The sequence below is a fragment of the Xyrauchen texanus genome, chromosome 18, assembly GCF_025860055.1.
Source record: "Xyrauchen texanus isolate HMW12.3.18 chromosome 18, RBS_HiC_50CHRs, whole genome shotgun sequence".
NCBI lineage: Eukaryota > Metazoa > Chordata > Actinopteri > Cypriniformes > Catostomidae > Xyrauchen > Xyrauchen texanus.
The window spans coordinates 9,392,295-9,417,771 of record NC_068293.1 but is presented as its reverse complement, the minus strand read 5'-3'; the positions used below and the strand labels follow the sequence as shown (position 1 = coordinate 9,417,771).

Sequence of the window (25,477 nt, the reverse complement as noted above, 5' to 3'; positions counted from 1 at the left end):
TCGCTGTTGTTCAGAGGCGTGCAGCGCTAGCATGTCTTATGGAAGAGTTCTCTCTTTTCTTTTCTTTTCTTTTCCAGCCATCTGAAAACTATTTACAAGAATAATGTTGTCTATGAGAATGCTGCAAATGACCTCAGACCATCTCAGGAGGTGTTTGAAGTTTAGTTCGTTTTATTTCCACAGAGCTGTTCACCCTTAACATGCATTGTCAATGCAACTCACTAATAGTAAAATAAAACAAAAATACCTTGAACCTAAAATTGATTTACATTTCAATTATCATTATTATTTTGTTTAGCCTACATATATAATTTTCTTTAGATCTAAAATTGTAGGCTATAAGTAATTTTCCACCTGTTGTAGATGAATACTTGCAGGCAAATGAGAGGTTTTGAATAATAAAAACACATTTTCACTGGAATAAAGACAAATACCCAACACCCTCTTCCCAGGTTGCCATTGCCAGACTGTAAGATGGCAGGGTACTGGACCATCAATCAGGGTGGAAACGCACACCGTAAACTGCTTTGTCCAATCCCATCGCATAGTAATGAATGTATCATAAACCTCTCATTCCCCATGCAAGCAACCTCTGCTCCAATTACACAATATTTCAAAGTCTTTATTAGCATACTATACTGTAATAGTACTGTGATTTGTGTGGTGCTGCTCAGGGCCCAGTGTTTCTGTGAGTTCAGAGTTATCCCTCTAAGAGACACAAGTCCAGATTTATGAGCTTCACTGAGGAACAAGCTCACTGGCAGATCCCCATGAACGAGGTTGACATCGTTTGTGATGTCATCTCTGCTAACGGTAGGCCAGGACTAGTGCTTCAAAGACATCGTTCACCCAAAAATCTAAATTCTGTCATCATTTACTCAACCTCAATGTTGTTACGTTTTAGTTTTTTCGTGGAAATGATCATCTTTACACAGTTCTGTTCCATACAATGGAAGTTCATAGTGACCAGATCTTCCTTCCACTGGAGGTCAAAACTCTCATTCTCCATTCCGCCTGTTCAAACTGACCATGCACATGCAGTAACAACACATACGAGAACCAATGGCGTTTTGGTGTCAAGGAAAAGGGACGTGAAAGCTGGCACTATGCCTAATGGTGCTATTTTCAAATCTGAATCCAAAAGAAATTTCAGAGATATGCTGAATGTTATCAGAGCGTAACAACTTCAAATTTTAAATAAGAGCATGCCTGTTTGGAATGACACAAGAGTAATTCATGACAGAATTGTAACTTTGGTGTGAATTAGTCCTTTAAGATGCATCTATAAAATCATGTTACATTCATCGTGAATGCTCAAACAGAAGGTAAATTGTTTTTGTCCCATAGGTTCAATTTATGTTGCCACATGTAATGCCATATGCTATGAAGGAGAGAGACTCAGTACAGTGCATTGAGCTCTATGACATCTTCACTCGTACCATCAGTGGAGTGTGGCAGCCCTTCGTCTCTGTGGCAGCACTGGGCATCCTGCTGCAGGACCAGGTGGTGCTGCACGAAGAACAGGTGTGTGTGTGTGTGTGTGTGTGTGTGTGTGTGTGTGTGTGTGTGTGTGACCTGTAACCCACCCCTCTACGCTGGCACTACACATAAAAGCACTGCTGTCCTTTTTCTGCCATTAACGTTCCATTTACAGATCATTCCTGCCCTAATGTTCATCTGAGACACATGCTGTTATTATCTGAGCATGGAAACAGAAGATCATCAATAGATGCATCATTTCCATTAAACCCAAGAGTGAAAAACAATGTCTAATAATAGTGGATGGAAACAGTAAATGGGCAGGGATCAAAACAAATTTGAGTTGGAGTAGTGAGCTAATAGATTTACCGTAGTCTCTGGAAATGATTAGATGTGATGTTTGTGCACTTATACCATAATTTTAAAAAAAAATGTTTAGAGCCCCTGAAGGTAGACTGAAGCTTTCATTGTTTTCCACTGTACTTTGATGGACATTATTTTGTCACTATTTTAGAGGCTTTGTTTATCCCCGGTTGAAACTTAATGGGCCACATTGTGCCCCCCCAAAGTCTGCTTATAATTTGTTTTCATGGTTTCTTGCACCAAAAACAGATCTAATTTAGTTGTACACCTTCTCTCTGATTAGTAAACGTAATAGGGCTGTTTTTGCTACTTTACCTTTCAAAGTTATGTGGAAAACATTATTTTTATTTACTTATTTTTATCCCCTTTTCTCCCAGTTTGGAATGCCCGATACCCACTAGGTCCATATGGTGGCACGGTTACTCACCTCATTCCAGGTGGCGGAGGACAAGTCTCAGTTGCCTCCGCTTCTGAGAAAGTCAATCCACGCATCTTATAACGTGGCTCGTTGTGCATGACACCACAGAGACTCACAGCATGTGGAGACTCATGCTACTCTCCGCGATCAACGCACAACTTACCACGCGCCCCATTGAGAGTGAGAACCACTAATCGCGACCACGAGGAGGTTACCCCATGTGACTACCCTCCGTAGCAACTGGGCCAATTTGGTTTCTTAAGAGACCTGGCCGGAGTCACTCAGCACACCCTGGATTTTAAATCGCAACTCCTGGGGTGGTAGCATATGCGTAATGTTTAAATGCAAAAACAAAATCCTATTTATCTTAAAGGTGCATTCAGTAAATTTTTCACCATTAAAAACGTTTTACTCCTAAAGAAATGAATAGTAATTTTGAAACATGAGTATGAAATCATGACCACTCAAATGAGATGAGGACTCTAGTCATATCAGTAACCTTATCCATAATTTTCCTAAGCAACCACTGGGTGGTGCCATGATGATTCGAATTGCCTGTTTTGTGTTTCAGGTCTTGAGACACAATGTAAAAACTACCGAAAGAGTGATTCAGATGGAGAACAACAACCATTTGGCTGGGCATACATGGTGCAAGTTCTGACACTCGGGAGGTCGTGAGCCCCTACATGTGTTACGAGTCAGTTTATCTGAATATCGTACTGGTGCAATCATACATGACACGACTTAATGACTTGCCGAATTTTGGAGCAAACACATTACATTTTCGTCTATCATTACAAAGCACCGTTCACACCGACAGCGACATCGCAAGAGACAGCGACACCCTCCGTTCATTTTCAATGAGAGCACAGTGACTTCCGGCGACTTTGTGACCATTGGCGACAGAGATTGCCTGGGGAAGCGACAAGACAAGCTGAGAAAATTTCAACTTTATGTAAATGACGAGCAGCATTCGTGAGTGACTACCAATGAGAGTGAAAACAGAGGAGCTTACGTTATCCGTCTCTAGGCGGGGTGAGTGTGACATACTGGAGTCAACTCGCATGCAGGCAAGACAGAGAAGTTCAAAGTTTCTGTGAACAATTTCACTGTTCTATATCATTTGTCTTTAACCACATTGATAGTTAGGGCCTAATAAATTGATGCTTGGAAAATGGTGTTGGCATTCTGAATTAGTTTGATTCATATATTGATATAAATGTAATCTTGTTTAATGATATGATGCAATAAACACTGCTGCAGGGCATAAAAAAAAAACTCACCTCTGCAGAATGTTCATTTTTAGAGGCAAAAGAAAGGATTCCATGTCAAATTAGTATGATATCTTTTTTTTTTTTTGGCAGTATCATCCGTAAACAACATTTCAAACTCTAATATGGCATTAGAGTGGTGGAAGCACTAGGAACTCCCACCAGCGACATAGATCGGAAAGCTTGTGATTAAGAAATATAAAAAGGAGACGGGATGCATTAGCTGAAAACTCAACTGCCGATTAAAAGAAAGATAAAAAAAATTATTATTATTACAAATGCTGTCTAACATTTGACATTTCAGATTTTGAAGGGAGGTTGTGTCAGAATGTCAGTGTGTTGCTGCCAGTTACTGCATGATAATAAAGCGCACAAAATGTACAAGATTAAAAAGAATGTCGGGAAGTCGTGAGCTGCTCGTAAGCTGCTCGGCTCCGCTCGTAATTCCTCTCACACGATGCAAGCCGCGATCCCACGAGCACCAACAATTTCTACACGATCTCTCCCGACTGGAAAAAAACGGTCGGTAGCTCGCACGGTAACCGAAAATCGCACCGTGTACACCGTATTTTACTACTTTGGAGTAAAAATTTATTTCAGTCTCAACTTGTGCAGTTGTTGGCATGACAACTCAAAATAGTTAATGATATCAACATAACTAACCGCGGACCATCGCTCCGTACTCTGGCGAGGCGCTGTCAAAAAAATTCAACTGTCATTTCGACTCTAAAGCCACATGTTTTTGAAAATGTTTACCAATGTAATACTTTAAACAACACATTACCCACTAAGAATATATGCAGATATGAGCGAAAACACTGCAGCCCGTGCCAGCCATATATCACTTCAGTCTATTATGACGGACTTCAGAGGATGAACTGATGCCAACTCCAACCTGCATCACCTCGGTCTATTGATGGACTACAATCTTGAAATGGAATGCATAGACTAACTATTGCCAACAAAAGCCTTCATCAGCCAATTAACAAGGACAATTGCATCTATGTGAACTTCTGCAATTAATCAAGATGGACTTCAAAGACTTTGGTCATTAATCTTACAGTTCAAACACAATCGATGTTTAAACACTGACCCTTAACCCTTACTTAGTTTAATCATTTTAAACCATGATTTTAACTATACACAAGTAATATTTACATTACATTCATAATGTTAGCCAGAGGGGAACTGGCCCCCACAGTGAGTCTGGTTTCTCCCAAGGTTATTTTTCTCCATTAATCAACATCTTATGGAGTTTTTTGTTCCTTACCACAGTTGCCTACAGCTTGCTCACTGGGGTTATTAATACAATTATTATTTAATTATTTTTAAACACGATTAAGAATCATATTTTATCTAAATTGCACAATGATGATTCATCGACTTTATAGACATTCCAGTTTTATCGTCTGTTAATGCTGATATTCTGTAAAGCTGCTTTGAAACGATGTGTGTTGTGAAAGGCGCTATACAAATAAAATTGACTTGACTTGACTGGAGACCAGAAATTGAAAACAGGCGAATCGTGGAACACTTCCGCTTTCAGAAAAAGGTGGATAAGGGCTGTGTTATTCTACATGGAGTGGGTATCCTCATGGGGGCTGCCATTTTAGAATCACATGACCAGCTGAATACTACATGCTTAATCTCAACAACCAACTCGTTATTGGACACTTTCACTCTTGGATTAAATAAACCATGACTGATTGTGAATAGTGAATTTCTACAATGGCATCTGTAATTTAAAACTATTGCTTTTGAATGATGCTGCATCCACACCACTAGGTGTCAATGTATGTCCAAGACGGCTCTGTGCACCTTTAATTTGCAGAGGAAATTATAAGTAAGCCATTTGTAGGTTTCCAACCATCCTGAGACAGCAACATTGGCTGAACAAATAGTGACAATTTTGGACTGGAAAATCTGTTTGCTTGACCAATGACAGAGAAGGAGAATGTTTGGGAAAACTGTTTGAAACAATCATTATTTTTGCAATTCCATTAGCTGACGTTAGAGGCTCAGAAATTATTCACTACAGTTGTTTTTGATACTGTACCTTCAGTTTTGGTTAGTAATGGACTACATGTAATCTGGATTACTCTATCTGATTACAAAACCAATTACTTGTAATTATGTAGAATAAATATACAATATACAGTGTAATCAAATTACAGTTACAGTTGTTTCTCAGGGAATTAGTGCCAGGATTGCAGAAGTAATCTACCCAAACAAAGACTTTTGTATGCAAATTATCTCTATCATGATTGGCAAACTATTGCATAACAGTGTAGTTATCTAGGCGGAGCAAGTAGCTGAAGGCTGACTAGGCTTTAAAATTAAAAAATATGTGGTCATATTTTATGTGCCCATTTTTGCAGTTTAATTTTCTGGTCTGGATAATCTGGGGAGAGAGCTTTGCTTTGTGAGTGTTTAAGTATGTCTACATGGAAAATACTGTTTTCCATGATACGTTCCCCTTTAAGGTCATACAGTATTTGCAGGTATTCCTAAATCCTTCTAATATCTTTGCTAATAAGATACCAAACCAAAGAAACAAATAGGTAGGACATTCACATTTACAAAAAGCAGCTGTTGCGTATTAGATTTAAGCATGGAGGAAACCTTAAAATATCTCTGTGAGAGCAGTGAAATAAATGTGGCATGGAGAACATGCTTAAAAAAATCATAAAATACACAATTCCAGACATCACAAGAGGTTGTCCAGGGGTCGTGGCTATCCCAGTTTTCAGAATATAAAGACTGAATGGAACAGTGCAGCCAGTCACTTTAACGACCCATCTCAGTCAAACCCACCATCTGTCCAGAAGTGATGCAAGTTGTCTATTAATAACACAGACAGCGTGCAGTGTATACAAGTCAGGGCATAAGAAAGTCATTATGCTGCAGATTCAATGGTGAGGGCGTGTACCTCCTCACAAACCTTGCTTATGAAAGTCAACTTTTATTTGATTGTGTAGATTAAGTAAGGTTCGTTGTGACTCGAGGCTTGGAAAGACAAGTGTCCACACCATAGATCTGTCCCTAAATCTAGTCAGCTGCCTTGCTGTCTACTGCGTGCACAGGCAGGTGCCTTCTAATCATTAATAAGCTTTCTGGCTAAGAACCCCCAAAAAGGACACTCTTTGTGAGCAGTACAGATAAAAGGTCTGCAGGCCTAACACAAACATTAAAAGTGTCATATAATGGGCAATTTAATTTTCCTTGATCTTGTGAGATAAAATAATTAATTGTACTATGAAAACATTTAGTAGATTTCAGGAATCAAAACTTCCGCTCCAATGAAATAAGAGCATTTATTGAAATGTAGCTGCAAAAATGTCTGGTTCCGAACGTTAGAAACTTACTGATGTCATATGAATATATTATCTCATGACCACCACATCAACAAAGCCTAATCGATATTCCGAGGCTTGAAGTCATGAGATGATATAGAGAAAACAGGGACACCAGAAGAACGAATATAGCCTTTTCCACGAGCCTGTGGAAACATTTTTGCAAAGCAAAATTACGTGCTTCATTAAAAGTTTCACTGCAGTTTCCCAGTGAAATGTCCTGTGGGAGGCGCCAAAAGCGAGTGAAATAGTGTTGTTATCAGACAGAGTTTTTAATGTGAGTTTTAATGGGTAAAATTTACCTCCCTAATCTTAAACTTTAATCTACACCTAACCAGTAGTCTAAAAAGCAAATTAGAGTTACAAAACAGACATCCTTTCCCTAAACCTAAACGATAGTGTCCTTAAAGCAAATGTAATATGAAAAGCACAATTTCTGAAGCAACCACATCATTTCGTGTCGCTTCTATGACACTTTCGTCTCACGTGTCATCTTACACACTTGGCTGGACTCGAACTGTTGTCTAACTGAACTGAGTCCAAAGTCCATGACTCTATCAGATGAGCTACCGCAGAAGCTAACCAAAATGTAATTAGTGTGTAAATGTTGGTAGTACATCTGTAGTACAAGCATTAAAATGTGTCGTTTTTTTAAATGATGCATTAGAGTAAAAGTGTTTCAATGTTCAAACAAAGCAGTATTCGAGTAATAGAGCAAAAAATACGTGTTTATAAAGTCATGATAAGCCGTTTTACTCGTGACTTGTGTGAAACTTAATAAAATGCACAGCTGTGTAGCTCCTCTAGTGTTAACTTCACCAGGAATCTGCTGCAAAACATATTACAAGGCATGTAAAAATCAGTAAGTAGACATATAATTATACTTCAGTTTATTCTATGAGACTAGGTTGAATGAATAATATATGTAAAATGTGCTGTTTCTGGTTATGTGTAGCACCTGCACTCTGCACATCCTTCTGGGAGTGGCTAAAGTTTATTTTTACAATGTTTGTAAGAGTTTACACACGCACACCAAAAACAAACTTTGTATGGTGCTGCATCAAAAAATGCTGAATAAAGATCATAAGAACTTTTTGGTTTTGGATTTAAATTATTTTTGGAGCGTGCGAGTTTATTGTTTTTGCAAAGTTTATTTTTAACAAGTTGTCTGATAATTTCAGGCTGATCTAATTTCAGGCTTAGTTAGTTAAAGGTACTTAAACTGTTGACATGTTTATAGCTACTGTAGCAACCAGAATAAAAACACATTTGGTTTTATAGCACATGCATTTGAAAGTAATTATATTGTTTATTTCACACACAAAAAAAAAAAAGAAAGAAAAAAGTGGCCTATTTACTAAATTCTAACTGTTCTTGGCACATAAAACATTGACTGCTATTATAAGTGGACCTATGAAAAAAAAGAAAATGATTTGACCTCTTTAACAGAAATGTTAAAGACATCCCTGTCTCCGTTCTGAAGGGTAACACAGTTCTGCATCTAGACCTGGTTACTGGAGCTGTCAAGAGACTTGTTCTGTCTCAGGACAAACAGGAGGAACCAGTGCGCAAGACTTCAAACTGGTGGAGCAACAAAGAGCGTCCACGGTATTATCTGTTATTAGCTATGCATAATTTATTCAGTATTTCAAACTGTATCCCTGTTATATCATACAAACATTTCATGCATTATCTTAAAAACGGTCTTCAGCTTTTGCATTGTTGTCATTTGCCAGGATACAAAATGTGCAAGGAGTTTGCCCACAAGAACTGTCTTCTCTTCTACAAGGAAAACTGGTAGGTTACTCCTTCTATCATATGTGTGTGGCATTTCACTCCAACACTCAGTTCCACTATCTAGTGAGCTATCTACATAAGCAGTATCAGGCATCATAGCTGCGCTCCCAAGACGAAGGCTCTTCCAAGGCAGCTGTCTATGTAGGCAGCAGGGCTACGTAGGCTCACTAGGTTCTGGAACAGAGCCCTAGAGTCCAGTTTAGGCATGTCTTAACTGTATTTGCACTCTACTTGGACAGCAGTCAGCTGGATGTTGTTGATGTTCTTGTGGGTCAAGTTCACACCATCTGCCTCCCCATCAACCTCAAAGCTGTGTTCCTGGTGGCTGAAGACCGCTGGTTGCTTATTGAGAGCAAGACTGACAGGTGCCAAAGAAGTTGAACAAAGTCATAACATTTAAAGGGATAGTTCTTCCATTATGGACTGGAGCTTTCAGTCTTTAAAAAGGCCATATAAGTATTATAAAAGGGAGCCAAATGACCAGTGTGCTATCTCTTCCGAAGCTATATGGCAGCTTTGTTTGAGCAATGGTCCGAAATATAAGAACCGCTGAGAACCATGAGTTGAACTCGAGAACTGTAAGCAAGTTATTCAGGCCATTTTGATTAACCAGATCATCAACAACAATTTTGATTTGATTAAATGAATAATATTTGTATTAAAATACTTTTGATTTGATAAAGATTTAAGTATCTTTATCAACTAAAGCTATTTTATGCCTTCAGAACACTTGCAATATAATGCATGAGTCGTATGGACTACATTTATGATACTTTTATAGTGCTTTTGCATCCTTCAGGTTCAAATTCTAGTACCCATTTATTGTAGTTGCATGGAAAAGACCCATACATTCTTCAAAAATTATCAGTGGAAGAAATTAAGTCATATGGGTTTGAAAAGACATAAGGGTGAGAAAAAGATGGCAGAATGTTCATTTTTGGGTGATATATGCCTTTGATGGTGTCATATATTTTAATAGTTTCCACGCATTGCTCAGAATTTGAAGAGTGTTTTCCTTTTAGAGTTTATATAAGATCAATTTGACTGAACCAGTGTTACTTTGACCTCTTCTACTAAACGTGCTACCATCATGTGCAGGAAGTTCCTGTGGACAAAGCCAGTGCTCATGGGCTCAGAGGACACGGGAGTGTGCCAACTGCACACCATCAGTGAAGGTGCTGTGTACACTGGTTTTGGCACCAGTTCAGGTGAAGAACTCAAATAATCACTTCAATTGCTCCTATAGCTTAAATATCTCCGTATAGCCTGCATCTTACCCAGTGATCTACAAAGATCTTGTTGCTCTTTGGCCACAACTACAATCAGAAGGGCTTTTTTATCTAATCAGGGCCATTAGAGACCTTCACACTTATCAGTCAGCATCTGTCTTGCTTTGGCAAACGTATCAGTTCGACACATGCTAGACTGGCATAAAGCTCAGGGAATTTTGAAATCGTACTTGTGTCAAGTTCAGGACTTGGTAGTACATCTAGGAAAAAGGATATCGAGACTTGTGTTGGTGGACACTTTTAACATGAGCCAGTTAGCAACACCCTAGCAACCACCTAGCAACACCCTAGCAACCACCTAGAAACACCTTAGCAACTGCACAGGAGTGTGCAAACAACCACTGAGAACACCTTAGCAACCGCGTAGTGACATTCTGGCAACCACCCAAAACACCTTAGTACTTTATTAGCATATTTAAAAGCAGGTTCCCTACATATCTCATACAGTACTGCATTTAGAGGAGAGCACAAGCTCTCAGTGCCTGATGGATGATGCCAATGACTCCTCCACACCTCATTTGATAGAAAATTCTGCCAGTTTGTTTTCGAAGGCCTGAAATAGCAGGTGATATTAATTACTGCCCCTTTGCATGCATGGAATATTGTTTATGGAAGATATAAATCTTCACAGCACTATATCTTGATGACGTACATTTTGTCATCTCTCCAGCATTGAGGTCGTGGGCCATTTCGCCATCTATCGCATCAGTTTATGATGCTTGTTGAGCAGAAAGAAGCTTCATTATTCATGGTATCAGTTATTGAGATGAATGTCAGTGTCATATAGATAGACTAATGTCTGTACTTAGTGGACATCATACATCTAAGATGTCAGACATGCTTCAGTTTGCTCTGAAACATTACATTAAAAGTTCCCATCAGCAGGGTTGAGGTCTTAATCAAATCATGCTTGGCTGGGTTTCACTTGAAGGTCTGAATAACAACCAATTAAGCTGGAGCATAAAGATGTCAGAAATGTAGAGTCATGGTAAAAAATGTTTTGAACCCTTTTGTGGGTTCAGTAGTGAAGGACACATTATCATCTCAATGGGAGGTCATTTTCGAAGGATGCTCTGGATGTTTCTTCATTCATTCTTGAGATATGTGACAACACAAGCCACAACTTTGAATGCCATTAGTTTTGAAAATAGCAACATTTCCACTTTGAAATTATTCAGAGATGATCACTAGAATGGACTTAACAAAAATGTGCAATTTTATTTTGTTTATTGTTGTATTTCGAAAAAGCAAAATTGGAGGTTACAGTGAGGCACTTTCAATGAAAGTGAACAGGAGGGTTTTAAGGTAGAAATGTGAAGCGTATCATTTTATAAAAGCATTTACATGAAAACGTGTGTGTTATTTGAGCTGTAAAGTTGTTTAAATTGTCATTTTTATGATCGTTTTAGGGTTGTTGACATTAAATCATCATGGCTGTGAAGTTGTAAAATTGGCTATAACTTTACACAGAAAAGGTTAATAAGTGATTTTATCGTGCTAAAATCATGTTAACACACATATCCTTTGTCTTGTGGCTATACTTTTGAAACTGAGTATTTTAATGTTTAAGGATTACCCCATTCACTTCCATTGCAAGTGCCTCACTGTAACCCATATTTTTACTTTTTTTTTTTTTAATTTAATTAATTTATTTTTTTTAAAGAAAAGGAGGGGCAAGCCAAAATAAATGTTTGTGGTAATCAACATTATACCACAAATGTTGTCGATTGAACTTAACTTGTACTGAACCCGGAATATTCCTTTAACATTTACACTCACTACACATAAAATGTCTTAAAGTTAAAAATATGTATTAAAGTTAAGAAGAACAGATGTATAAGTATTTATTTTTAATAGAAATATTAGTATGTAGAGTAGGGTGCATCAAAAAACACAATTCTTGAATTTTGATATGGCTGGGTGCTAAAAGTGTTCCATTATATGTAGAAACATCACATGCAAAATATTTTTCCAGTACATGATGATTTAGGGGTGCCACCGCACATCTGTTTTTTTCACATCTGTGCACATGGTCGCCATGGAGATCTGATGTAAACAATACTACAGCTCAAGAAAACTGAGGTGATCTTTCTGTTTGAGGTATGTATTATTACATATTACTATAATATCTGGAATTGTGTCTTTGTATACTTATTTATCATAAGTCATATTTATAGGTATTTGGTGCTCATTACATCTAGCTAACGTTACCTAGGAACAGTTTTCTAACCACAGTTAGCTATCTATGTTAGCTAAGCTATTAAGCTTAACATCAACAATATTATAGAGTGGACAATGTCATATTCAGAGTATAGATGTCTCATGTTTATTGAGAGTAGCATTGTAGTTGTTACAGTAAATTAACATTTTAAATACATGTATATTTGCAAGCACAGCTAGCTACTCTGGTAGTGATGTAACGGTAAGTTATGATGAAGTTAGACTTTGTACAGCTAAAATTTGAGGCTTATGCAAGAATGGTTTATCATAATTGAGTGATATTAAGTATAGTAAGATATGATTTTAAACACTTTCCTTGAGCTTGTATCCTTTTCATTTGCAGGCACTGCACAACACATCCCACCCCAGGATCCAGCTCTCCTAAGATGCTGCCTTCACCAACTGGTCCCTGCCAGAGTAGCAGTCGCAGCCTGGTCTTTGGTCTGGGCCCCAGCATCACCAGTGAGGATGGCATCATCACCGGCGCCAAACTGCCAACTGGTCGTCAGATCTTACGCTGCATGCTTGCCATGACAGAGTGGCCACATTTGGTGTATTGGACAAAAAGCTGCAGCTCAAGGTGAAGCGGCGAGAGGAGCGTCAAGCTGCCGCAACAGCCAGGCAGTCCCGCTGTGAAAAGGAGCTGGAGGAGATGACTGCAATGTCTAGCTTGGAGTCGGAGAGTGATGGGGAGTCAGAGGAGGATACTAACACAGTCTATCAACCATCTGAGGGCGAACCATCCCACAGGCATAAGAAGACTGGAACAAACGTCTTCATTCCACATGACATCCTTAGCCGACCAAGTGTCGTGTCACTGGCTACAAGGTTGAAGATGTCACCAACGCAACAGGCTGCCTTCACGCGTGGCCTTGTTGCAGAGTCAGGCGGTGAATGTACACATCTCTCTGCATCTTACGCAACAGCTGACCGAGCAAGACGCCAAGTGCTGGAGACAATCAGTGAGGAACAGCACAAGCAGTGGACACTACATCCATTGTGCACCCTACACTGGGACAGCAAGTTAACTCCGATGCTCAGCAATGTGCGCCAGTTGGAGGAGCGTCTTACAGTAGTGGTTGGAGATGCAGAGAGGCTGAAACTGCTTGGTGTCCCGGCGTATAAGAAGCAGACCAATGAAGCATGTGGAGTGATCATTGCCCGGTTGGTATGCAAGTTGCTGCAGGACTGGTGCTGCGCTGACCAGGTTGTCAACATGGCATTTGACACCACTGCGTCAAACACCGGCCATCTCACAGCAGCCTGCATTGCCATACAGCTCTCACTGGGCCGACCACTGCTATGGTCTGGGTGCCGGCACCACATTGGGGAGGTCCTCCTGAACCAGGTTTTCACAGACCTGAAGATGGAGTCATCACGCTCGCCAGAGGTTACCTTGTTCACACGTCTGAGAGAGAACCGGAACCTGTTACCACAAGAATCCAGCAGCCAATGGTCCTGCTACATTCCTGGCAACAATGAGCAACCACTCCTGGGCAATTTATGTGCTGAACTTGTCAGGTGCGCAAAAGAAGTCACTGACCACAAGCGAGGTGACTATCATGAGTTTGTGCAGCTGTGTCTTGTGTTTCTGGATGCAGATGGTGAAAAGCAGACTGCAGTGACCTTCTAACGACCGGGAGCGCTCCATAAGGCACGATGGATGGCCAAGCTGCTCTATACTCTCAAGCTGGCTTTGATGGAGCAGCACATTGCGTTGCTTCCCCAGGGCACAATCACCACACAGCAGCAGGTGCCGAAGATTCGGACATTTGCCATTTTCATTACACACATCTATGCAAAGTGGTGGTTGACCTGCGAGAAAGCTGTAGATGCTGCCTGGAATGACCTGACACTCTACCACAACCTGCAGGCATACAAGGCTGTAGATGAGGGCATTGCAGCATCAGCGATCAAGGCGCTGGAGAGGCATCGCTTGTACCTGACAGGTGAGATGCTACCCCTGGCTCTCTTCAGCAGCAAGGTCCCCAATGATTACAAGCGTGCACTTGCCAGAGCGATCTTGGAGCACAAGCCCGCTGATCTCCCCATGCACATCCCTGAGCAGCGCTTTGGCACTGGCTTTGGCAAGCCAAAGGTCCCCACCCTCTTGCCAACCACCAGCTTGGCTGACCTCGCCAATAAGGATTGCTGGTTTGGGATGCACCAGCTGCACATTGATCCAGAATTTATGTTTCTCGATGTGAAGGAATGGGCAACCGATGATGCGTTCAAAAAAAGTGAGGTCAATATACGTGCAATGAACGTGGTCAATGACTGTGCTGAGCGTGGCGTCAAGCTCACATCCGACTTCGTCACAGTGGCAAGGAAGGAGCAGCACCTGCAGAATGTGCTGCAGGCAGTTGAACATGACCCTAACCTTCGCCGCTGCAAACGCAAGCTAATCCCTGAATAGGACCGTTACTCTTGGGTGGCGGGTGGGGAGACATATCTGGGGGGAGACGCACTGGCTAGGTTCAGAGTTCAGGTTCAATTTCCTCTCTCTGTATCCCTGGTGATGTTGCTCAGTGGAGCAGAATCTGGCACAGACTGAGCAATTAAGTTTGAAGTTTAGTTAGTGTCAGCTCTTACCATTAGGCCCTGTTAGTTGCCAGTGAGTTAGCCACTAGAGAGGGTTTGTTCTTTTAAGTGTGTCAGTATCGCCCCTTGTGTTTAACAATAAAGTCATTAAACTTTATATGTGTGTCCGGCATCCATCACTGCTGCACAAAAATCAGGGTAAGGCCACGTGAACGTCCCATTGACCTCCATTCATTTTGTCTATAGGACAAATTAATGGAAAATCTTGAAAGTTGAATTCTGAGAAATGCCCAAGTTGCCCAAAGGGCAAACAAACAACTTTTACTTTGATAACCCTATAGAACATGTTACTGTATAAAAGTTCACTGTACTCAACATTTCCAGGTCATCCTTTTGGCAATTAGACTAAAAATTGCACATTTTTCAAAATTTCGCAAAAGTTCATGTGTTAGGTGGCACCCCTAAATCTCAATGGAATTCCTCAAAACTTTGCAAAAGTCATTTTTATGTTAATTGGAACAAAATGCAATGCCAGCCAAATTGATATTTTGAAATTAAAATTTCCCATTCAAATTTGATGCACCCTAATGTAGAGCTTAAATGAGGTTTCACAGCTGTGTCCCTAGATTTGCCAACACTATCAGACAGATATTTATGAAAAAAACATTTACAAAATTAGGTCAAATCAAAGTCAACCTTCATCCTTCCATATTTCACCTGCTATGAGTTCAAGGTAGCTTAAGCATACGTGAGTCACTTTGACCCAGAAACACATTCTGAGTTTTATGCACTAATGTAAAAAAATGACTTAGCCAACATTTAAGTAATTATATCTCGACAGCAGTTTGGAGTATAAGCATAATAATTATATTAGGGTCATTCAAATTTTAAATCGGATTAATTACATGATGTGATGATTACTTAATCAAATTAATGGCTAATTATTTAAAATAACTATATTTGCAGAGAAAGGCCCCAAATGAAGATAATTTAATTTATAATAATTTAAATAATGATAAATAATATATAATAAATATAATATTCAGACTATTAAAATATATCACATTATTGTGGCTGACAATTAACAAATTATAATTTATTAGAATAAACACAAAAAGTGGCTTTAGAATATATATTTTGCTTTATTTTTATATCTTTCACATATATTTCACAAATATTTAGGAATATTTCCAGAAGTTTATTTTTGGCCTACTCTAGACAAAAAAATCTATATTAATGTAAGTTTGTTAATGTCTCACAGGACGCGCTTTGTCTGCATGATTTAAAATGTTGCATGTAATTAGTTTTTTTTTTTTTGTGCAGGTATGTGCACATGCATCAGCATTTCAGCATCTTGTGCCTTAATAAACTTGCATTTTAAGATACTGTGTTGAGTTTTTTTGTTTTTTTTTAAATGTGCCTCAAGGTCACATTATTTTGGAGTGATGTTGAGGACTGAAAAACATGCCCAAACAAGAAAGCCCTATATACCTCTGAACACATTGAGCAGATGCATCCAAAATAACTGAATGTTACATACACTTTAGTTTTTTCTTTAGCCTGTTTTGTCTCAGTACTCATGAATCAGTGTGTCTTGTCCTGTGCTTCAGGGATGGAAGCCACTGCTCCTCAGGAGGTCGCAAGTGAGCAGCTGCCCAATGAGAACCTGAGTTCTGCCCTGGGACAGAAAATCGTCTCTCCCGACCGCATCCTCTGCGATACAAACACCTATGCTAATGTTTTTGTGCGCTTCCCAGATCTCATAGTGGGTGACAATTATGACATGTCTGTCGTTCGTTCTTTCAGTACACTGTAGTATGATGTGTGTACATCTGTGAGTAGACTTGGTTTCATTATAAAACATGTTTTGCATTGTGTTTCCACAGTCCCCAAATGAAGAGTACACCTTTAAGAGACAGTCACCCATAACAGAGGGGCGGGGACCTGATATGTTTTTTGGGTCAAGTAAACGAACAGGGCCTGCAAAAAGAGTCAATTGTGTCTGCCTATTAAGTGCCAATCAAGTGGTCCGAGCACTGCCCCCAACACAAGTACCGCTTTCTAAAATGCACCCAAAAGGTAAAGCATTGAAGTATTCATGTATATTATTTAAATATACAGTACCCCAAAAAGCATTTAGACACTTAAGCCACAGTTAAAAATACTTGAATATTTTCATTACATAACGAAATATCAAAACAAGTAACATTTATTTCCAAGAAATACATCACAAATGTAAGTTTGTATAGTTTCACATTTTAAAACACTACATTTACTGTTCAAAATTAAGACAAAAATTATTTGGACACTTTCTAGTTGTCAAACTTTGTGGAATATAGGAAGTCCACAGTTAAAGGGATATTTCACCCAAAAATTAAAAATTCTCTCATCATTTACTCACCCTCATGTCATCCCAGATGTGTATGACTTTCTTTATTCTGTAGAACACAAATGAAGATTTTTAGAAGAATATTTCAGCTCTGTAGGTCCATACAATGTAATTGAACGCTGGCCAATAATTTGAAGCTCCAAAAGCACATAAAGGCAGAATAAAAAATATCCACACAACTCCAATGGTTTAATCCATGTTTTCAGAAGTGATATGATAGGTGTGGGTGAGAAACAGATCAATATTTAAGTCCTTTTTCACTATAAATTCTCCTCCGTGGCCAGTTGGTGGCAAAGCACGATGTCTGCAAATCGCCAAAGAGCACTTATGAGGGCTGGTCAAAGGTTTATAATGACAAATGACTTAATTCTCACCCACAGCTATCATATCACTATAGAAGATATGATTGTTACCACTGGAGTCATGTGGATTATTTTTATGCTGCCTTTATATGCTTTTAAGAGCTTCAAAGTTCTGGTCAACATTCACTTGCATTGTATGGACCTACAGAGCTGAAATATTCCTCTAAAAACCATTGTGTTCTGCTGAAGAAGAAAATAATCGTACGCATCTGGGATGTCATGAGAGAATTTTCATTTTTGGTTGAATTATTCCTTTAAGTGGGACTTAAGTGTCCAAATACTTTTGAGGCCACTGTATGTGCTTTTTGTGAAATCGTCAAACTCTTTTTTGTGATAGTAGTAGTATGGATTCACCCACAGATATCACACCAGACACCACCCATGACTGCTGCTTACCTGGAAGTGACTGACCTGAATTCTAGAATGCTCAAATACATTCCAGTCCCAAGGTACATAATCAGACTCCTTTATATAAAACTGTACTGTAGCTCCCTCTTCTGTTCAGTTGAATAGATGATGGGGTTTGCTTTACCTTAGAGTGGCAGTGCTTTTAAAACATTTTGGACATTTTCCCAGTCTGTTACTTGTGTGGTACATTTGATATGAATTTTAGTGTTGGGGATTTGAAAGTCTTCCTGTGGATCTGAATGGTGTCTCTCATACTGTTGTGTCTTCAGGAGCGGCTCCATGTCTCCTCACACTGTGTGGATATCAAAGGTGTCAGACACAGATGTAGTGATGGCTCCTCTGGGCTCTGGTGGGGTGGTGACTGTGGATATGGGAGGTTACGTCAGGCTGTGGGAAACAGGACTTGACAACCTGCAGCGCTCTTTGCTGGAGTGGAGGAACATGATCGGAGCAGAGAATGGCAGGCCTGTACAGGTACTCTATGTGCTTTAAGAAGAACATGTCTGGGTTCCAAAATCTATATGGAAGGATATTTCTATTTAAAGAAAATGTAGCTTTTTTTTAGGGTCATTAAGATTTTTGGGCATTTTAATATTTTGAAAGACAATTGAGCACATTTTCTCCCAATTCTTATTACTCTATTGCAGGGTTTTTTATAAACTGTGGTCTCCAGGGACCCCCCCAGTGTGTGTGTGTGTGTGTGTGTGTGTGTGTGTGTGTGTGTGTGTGTGTGTGTGTGTGTGTGTGTGTGTGTGGGCTTGTGATGAAAGAATATGTTTTGAAACTTTTGCTTTCACCTTTAGATTGCTTACTGGGGGTTGTAAGGCCATATTAGCAGAAAAACTGTTTGGAACAATACTACAGTATTTAAAGTGATAGTTCCCCCAAAAATCTAAATTATCTCATCATTTACTCACATTCATGCCATCCCAGATGACTTTCTTTCTTCTGCAGAACTCACATAAAGGCAGAAAAAAGTAATCCATAAGACTCCAGTGGTTTAATCCATGTCTTCTGAAGCGATATGATAATTTTGTGGGTTAGAAACCAGCCCCAAACAGTTGGTGGCAATGTGTATGAAGAATGTGAAATTCCAAAAAACAAAAGAAGTTGAATGCAAAAGTGAAAGAGTAGATTAATGGTAGAAAAAAAAAAAGACTTAAATATTGACATGTTTCTCACTCACACCTATCATATTGCTTCTGAAGACGTGGATTTAACTTCTGGAGTCGTGTGGATTACTTTTATGCTGCCTTTATGTGCTTTTGGAGCTTCAGAGTTCTGGTCACCATTTACTTGAATTGAATGGACCAACAGAGCTGAAATATTCTTCTAAAAATCTTTGTTTGTGTTCTGCTGAAGAAAGAAATTCATACACATCTGGGGAGGCATGAGGGTAAGTAAATGATGAGAGAATTTTTATTTTGGAGTGAACTATCCCTTTTTAAAGTCCAAAACACATTGGCCTGTGGCTGGTTAACATTTGCTGTTCCATTTCTTACCATGTGGTGGCAGGCTTACAACAGAAATGTGCAATTGTTTATTCATTTTTGTTAAATAAAGATAAATAATTGACTGTTTTAAGGATTGAAAAATTACATTATTATTGTATTAATATTCATTCGTTTGAAGTTTTCTGTGTTTTAAAGCTGAGCAGTTTAAACATAATTCTACCTCTTTTGGCACATAACTATTTTTGTTTGGTGAGCTGTTTCTTGGCAAACTGTGCTTCCATACACCAAAACAATTTCATAATTTTAAAATGTAAATTGGTTAACGAGTAGTTACCGTAAAATATATGTTAACATTTTTAATTATATTTAAAAAGACAATACATGTAGTTTTATGGTAAAATGTTGTAAAAAAATATTTTTTTGGATGTAAAAATATGATTTTCCCATATAATTAATGATAAAATGTATATTATTTTTAACAAGAGAGTACATGTACTTTTTGCAGTAAATTATTGTTAAAATGATGATAAAAAAAAAAACATTCCCAGAATTCCCTGAGTGACCAATTACATTTCATTATATATTATGGGAATAGATAAATATTTCCTCTTATTTTTAATATCATTAAGGAACTTTGGGTTATCTTTGATATAGTTTAGTTAATGTTTATTTCATTATTTTAATTTCACATGTTTTACCCTGATGGCATTTAGTGTTTGTGTGAGTGAGACTGAGCACTGTCTCTACATGTTTATTGGTCATTGCTCCAGGAAGGGCCACTGTTGATGAACTTCATGTCATCATTTGCCCTTCTGTAATAACTACAGTGATTAGCAATACATTATAAAGTGAAAAGCAGATTTTCATAGTTTCAGAAGGTCAATATATTAAGTTGATCATTTAATAATATAAACGATGGTAAAGCACTGTCAAATATACAGTTGTTAACTGTAAAATGTGCAGGTTGTTCTGTAAAGTTGTTTACATTTTTACTGTATTTCTTTTCATAATTAATCTGGCAACCACAGCTGACATTTTATTTTTTTTGTAAATATTTTTACAGCGTATTAAATATAGCATGAGCTCTGGATCAAGTATCTGCATTCATTTGTCCGCCTGCTGTCAGTGATCAAACAACACACTTGCAACTAAATGTATGTGAACTTTAAATAAACTGATTGCATCAGTCTGTTCCATCCACATTTAGCTTTGAGATGTTTCGGCCTCTCAGATGCTTGTTTTGAGATACTTGCTGCTAACATACAGCATTGTGAATGGGAGGCTCCTTCATGGCAGTAGTCCAGGGCTTCTCTGTGTGACTCACTGATAATCGCTGTAGTGATGTAAGCTGTTCCATGTATTCAGTCAAAGGACACAAAGACATACCGTGGTGAGAACTGACCTATAGCGTTGCTTTACTACTCACAGTAGTAGAGTTCATATGAATACCCTCATTGCACAAAGGATGAGAAGAGACTCGTTCAGTGCAAGAGTTCTCTCTACAACTCTTCTGTTCCTTTGAAACAAAAAGAACCATGTGCATACATGAGCTGCAAGCATCAACATAGTGCCACTGTCTCCTCACATTAATATGCGTGTTCTTTCGATGTAAATTTGATCAATGAAAATGGGCTTGATGAAGTTACAAATGCTGCTGTAATTATCACTATTGAGCCCACACACATTCTGTTCTCTTTAAGATACAGGTACACAAAGAGCCCTTTAACCAGGTCATTCCTCATCTCACAAGTTCTCTTTGAGCACACCTTACAGGCTGATAACACCAGCCAATCAAATATTTGCCCAAATGGCTGCGTTCTCGACTTTTCACCGAAGCTCTTTGAGTAGCATTTGTAAGTGTGTACAGTTGAATATTACGCATGTGATAGTTTTGAAGTTTGCCCAGTGATGCCTGCTGAAGGTAGGAGATAGCTTAAAAAACAGCAATAAAAGCAGGGCTGGAGCTGATAGCATCTCTGTACTAACACTGAGATGAATGTTTATCATGGAGCTCAAGACTGCGTTATCATGCTCTTGGTCTGGGGTTCCTTAACGGTCACACACTGAACTAGAACAGCCTTCCACCCACCTTTCTAGGAATAGTTCATGCAGAATGCAGAAATGTTGTCTTCATTCACTCCAACAGGTGAATTATATGATATTTTGGAGGTTTTAACTAAGGAATTCCTATATAAAATTTTCTAGCGCAACAGTTAGTCAATCATCAGTTATCTTAAAGGAATAGGTCACCTAAAAATGACAATCATCTCATCATTTACCTTACCCTTATGCCATCTCAAACTCGTATGACTTTCTCTTGGATCTTTGTCCTTTTAAGAATCAGACTGATCCGGGCTTGTGTCATGGTTGGCGGAAGCTTTCCATTTTTAATGATTCCGTATAAACTTCTAGCAAAAGTGGAGCCAGTTCTGTAGCATAATCTAAAAAATTCAACCGCAAAGTCATCTGCCCCCGGAGCTTTGCCTGTAGGCAAGGCCTTAATTTCCTCACCAAGCTCCTCCAAGGTTATCTCAGCAGCAAGATAATTTTTTTGCTCAGCCGACAGTTTAGGATGTTCTAATGGTTCCACAAAGTTTCTAATATCCTCTTCAGTAGATGAAGATGTGGAACTATAAAGATCAAGATAGAATTCTTTAAAAGCATTATTAATATCTGTGACTGAGGTAAATATTTCACCAATAGCAGATTTCACTGAGGGAATGGTAGAAAAAGACTCTCTCCGTTATATATATCTAGCCAGAAGTTTCCCTGCTTTGTCGCCTGACTCAAAGAATGACTGTCTTGCCCTGAATAACCAAAACTCCACCTTCCACAACAAAATAGTATTATATCTGTATTTCAATCGGGTCAATCAAGGCCATTAGATGACATTCGGCGCTTCAGCTCTGCCTCTGCACTTTTAATATTCCCTTCCAATTCCATGAGTTCTTGTGCTTTGGATTTTTTGGTGAATGAGGCATACTGTATGATCCGGCCCCTAAGAACCAGCTTAAGTGCCTTCCAAGCCACACACACAGAGGATACTGAGGACCAGTTGGACATTGATTTCAGCCTTAAGCATTTGTTGGAACTCAGGATTCTGCAAGAAGGATACATTAAGGTGCCAACTATATGATTTCCTTTTCTTCATATGTGGCAACACCTTTAAACACACTAGGCCATGATATGAGAATAAAATGTTTCCAATTGAGCAATCAATGACAGATGAAATGAGGGAATTAGATATAAAAATTATATATATTAGAGAGTAAATCTTATGGACTGATGAAAAAATGTATAGACCCTACCAGATGGGTACAAAGTCTCCAAATATCTGTAAGACCAAGATTTTTAGACATCCTATGAAGCGTCAATGTTGCTTCCAATGTTCTATCAAAAGATTAAAGTCTCCTCACAATATTATATCATGAGGGGTGCCCGCGGCTTGCAACATCCCTTCAAGATCTATATAAAAGCCCTGATCATCAATGTTAGATGCATAGATATTATCCAATATAAGACTTTGTCCCTGAATATTGAAAAACAATAATGACTCAAATTTATTGATCGTCAATTAATAATGATGACTAATTTATCTTTACTCTGTTGAGACATTTGAATTGTAGATGTTTACTCATCAGTGTAATGACTCCCCTGCTCTTACTTACCCATTCACATTCCACGTGGAGAGAGACAATCCACTCATATTAACATTTGACATTTTGACTACCCTGCTTGAAGTAAATGAAACCTCAGACACTCTTAGTTTAACAGGAAGCATCTCCCAAACTTTTTTAAAGTGTTTATTATGACTTCATACTGAACTTACCCCGATGTCTGAGAAAAGCAAATCACTACTTTCTATAATTAGATGCCCCCCCCACCCCCCACCCTGAAGCTCAGTAATAAAGTAACCCATAAGACTCCAGTGGTTAAATCCATAATTTCAGAAGCAATATAATAGATGTGGGTGAGAAACAGATCACTTTCACATTTATTCTTCTTGTGTTATTGTTGATCCACATTCTTCATGCAAATCGCCCACTACTGGGCAGGGAGGAGAATTTCAAGCAATAAAGGTCTTAAATATTGATCTGTTTCTCACCCACACCTATAATATAACTTCAGAACAGTGTTTGGTAACATTGCTTTTAAAAGTAACTCGTTCGAATATTGCTTAATTAAACGCTTTTGCATTATTTTTGCATGCATTTGTTTTCTCATAGCCACTTTCTCTTCTGCTATGCATTCCATACAAATAAGCCATCCTTTGCATACAAGAGAGATTACAGTTCATGCTAGCATCTGTACAACACTCATGTCAAAACAACATACCAAACAATCATCTAATTAGAGAGTACTGTAGGTCTTTCTAAATTTCTTTATTATATAATAAAGAATCAATATCATGAATATGCATGATTTGTTTTTCCATCTACATGGCAGCCAATATGAATAATGAAGAATAACCACTGTCTTACCTAAAGCAGCAAAGTCCAACACTTGAACTTGCATCATATATGTCATCATGTGCTGTGCCCATCGACAGTGTCAGTCAACTTAAGATGTTTTTCCAAAGACAGGATAAAATTCAGTGGGGAATGCTAGCCTAACCTGTTCAAGAAATGTGTCTGATAATAAAATTATATTTTTCACTTAAGTCATCTCAGTGCACGCTTGTTTTGAGTTGATCCACGATGCTTACCAAAATGTAATAAAAACGGTTTGTTTCATAAATCCAAGTACTTGTTTATTATAAAAAATTCGAAAATAAGACATTTTCTCAGCATTCACAATCGATGTAGAACGTTGCGTGGAGTGACTGATCCAGGGTCAGCTTTTCTCATCCCATTCTCCTAGTTATGGGGAGCTGTAACACAGAGCAGTTTGGCTGCTTAAGTTAGTGAATTGAGTGAGTATTTTACATTTTACTTGGCATGCAATGAGGTCCTGTCCGCTAAATTGGATATTCATAATTCTGACCCTGCATGACCATATACATGCCACGGCCGCAGCATGACATGCACCAGGCTGCTTTGGGACAAGGTACGGTCACGAGGGGAATGCCTAACCCTGACGTTAGCTCAGCTCACTCATATGCCCTGCTATATACATGTCCACCAGTATGTATAGATTTACCCAGTGATCAGTGTAACAGATGTGTGTTTGAGAGCGTCAGTGATGCAGGATAAATATATGAGCTCTGTCAGATGGAAAATGAGTGGATGCGTTGACTCACTCCTTACAGACTCGTAAACAGACACAAATCACAAAGAAAAGATACACATGTTATGAGAAAACTGAAGCTGAAAGCATGGGAATGCTCAAAATCTCCCTCCTCAGTCCACTCAGACCAATTATTCAAAAATAGGTAATTCAGGAATTGTCATCGTTATGACATCACAACCATCATCAACATTATAAACGTCAAGATTCAGGTTAAAGAAATGTATTAGAACGTGTAAGGGATTTTTTCCCCACTATATTCAAATTATATTTAATATATTTTATGCCAGCTACCCACATCCAGAACTCTTGATCTATGTTCACCATGTAAGGAACATGCATGTTTGTGTGAGGTGTGACATACAGGGTAACTGGAGCTGGTCATGTGGTCAGGGGTCACCTCATGATGACGCAAGTGCCTCTGTGGTATTGTTGTTGCAAAGCTCATCTCTGTGACACAGACCGTGTCATCACCTCTGTCAACCCTCTCCTCTGATCAGGCAGAATCTGGCCTGGAATAACCTTTTAACCTAGTCTTTTATGTACCATGAGGAATTTAAATACCTCAGTAAATGGAAAGGGGTCTCATTGAGACTTCTCTCCAGAAGTCCATTAGAATGCTCGTAAGTGCAATTCATGAAGAACATTAATAAGAACTTTCTTAAGAAAAACAACACACCGCTCAACGCCAGCTTCAAACGCCTCTTTGGCCTCCAAGGAAAAGCAGATATTGTCACGGAATGGGGATTTTATAAATTTGCTTGGCGAAACAGCCAGAGGTGTGCACATTAAACATTGAAAACATATTTGGGCTTAGAATAGAAAAAAGCAAACCCCACTGTTGTGAAAAAATACCCCTACTGTGATATAAAATTACTTTATGGTGATATTAGATTTTTGTTAAACT

At 38.7% G+C, this 25,477-nt stretch overlaps 1 protein-coding gene across 1 annotated transcript in view; it reads left to right on the top strand.

Annotated features, from left to right (window-relative positions):
* LOC127658617 (von Willebrand factor A domain-containing protein 8-like) overlaps positions 1–25,477 on the top strand; it is a 121,109-nt gene that overhangs the window by 52,844 nt on the left and 42,788 nt on the right. The window contains 12 exon segments of the mRNA XM_052147990.1: positions 453–554; positions 668–813; positions 1,348–1,381; positions 1,383–1,524; positions 8,368–8,492; positions 8,619–8,681; positions 8,921–9,046; positions 9,780–9,889; positions 16,342–16,496; positions 16,618–16,815; positions 17,855–17,931; positions 18,160–18,364. Coding sequence (XP_052003950.1) covers positions 453–554; positions 668–813; positions 1,348–1,381; positions 1,383–1,524; positions 8,368–8,492; positions 8,619–8,681; positions 8,921–9,046; positions 9,780–9,889; positions 16,342–16,496; positions 16,618–16,815; positions 17,855–17,931; positions 18,160–18,364 — 1,483 coding nt within the window.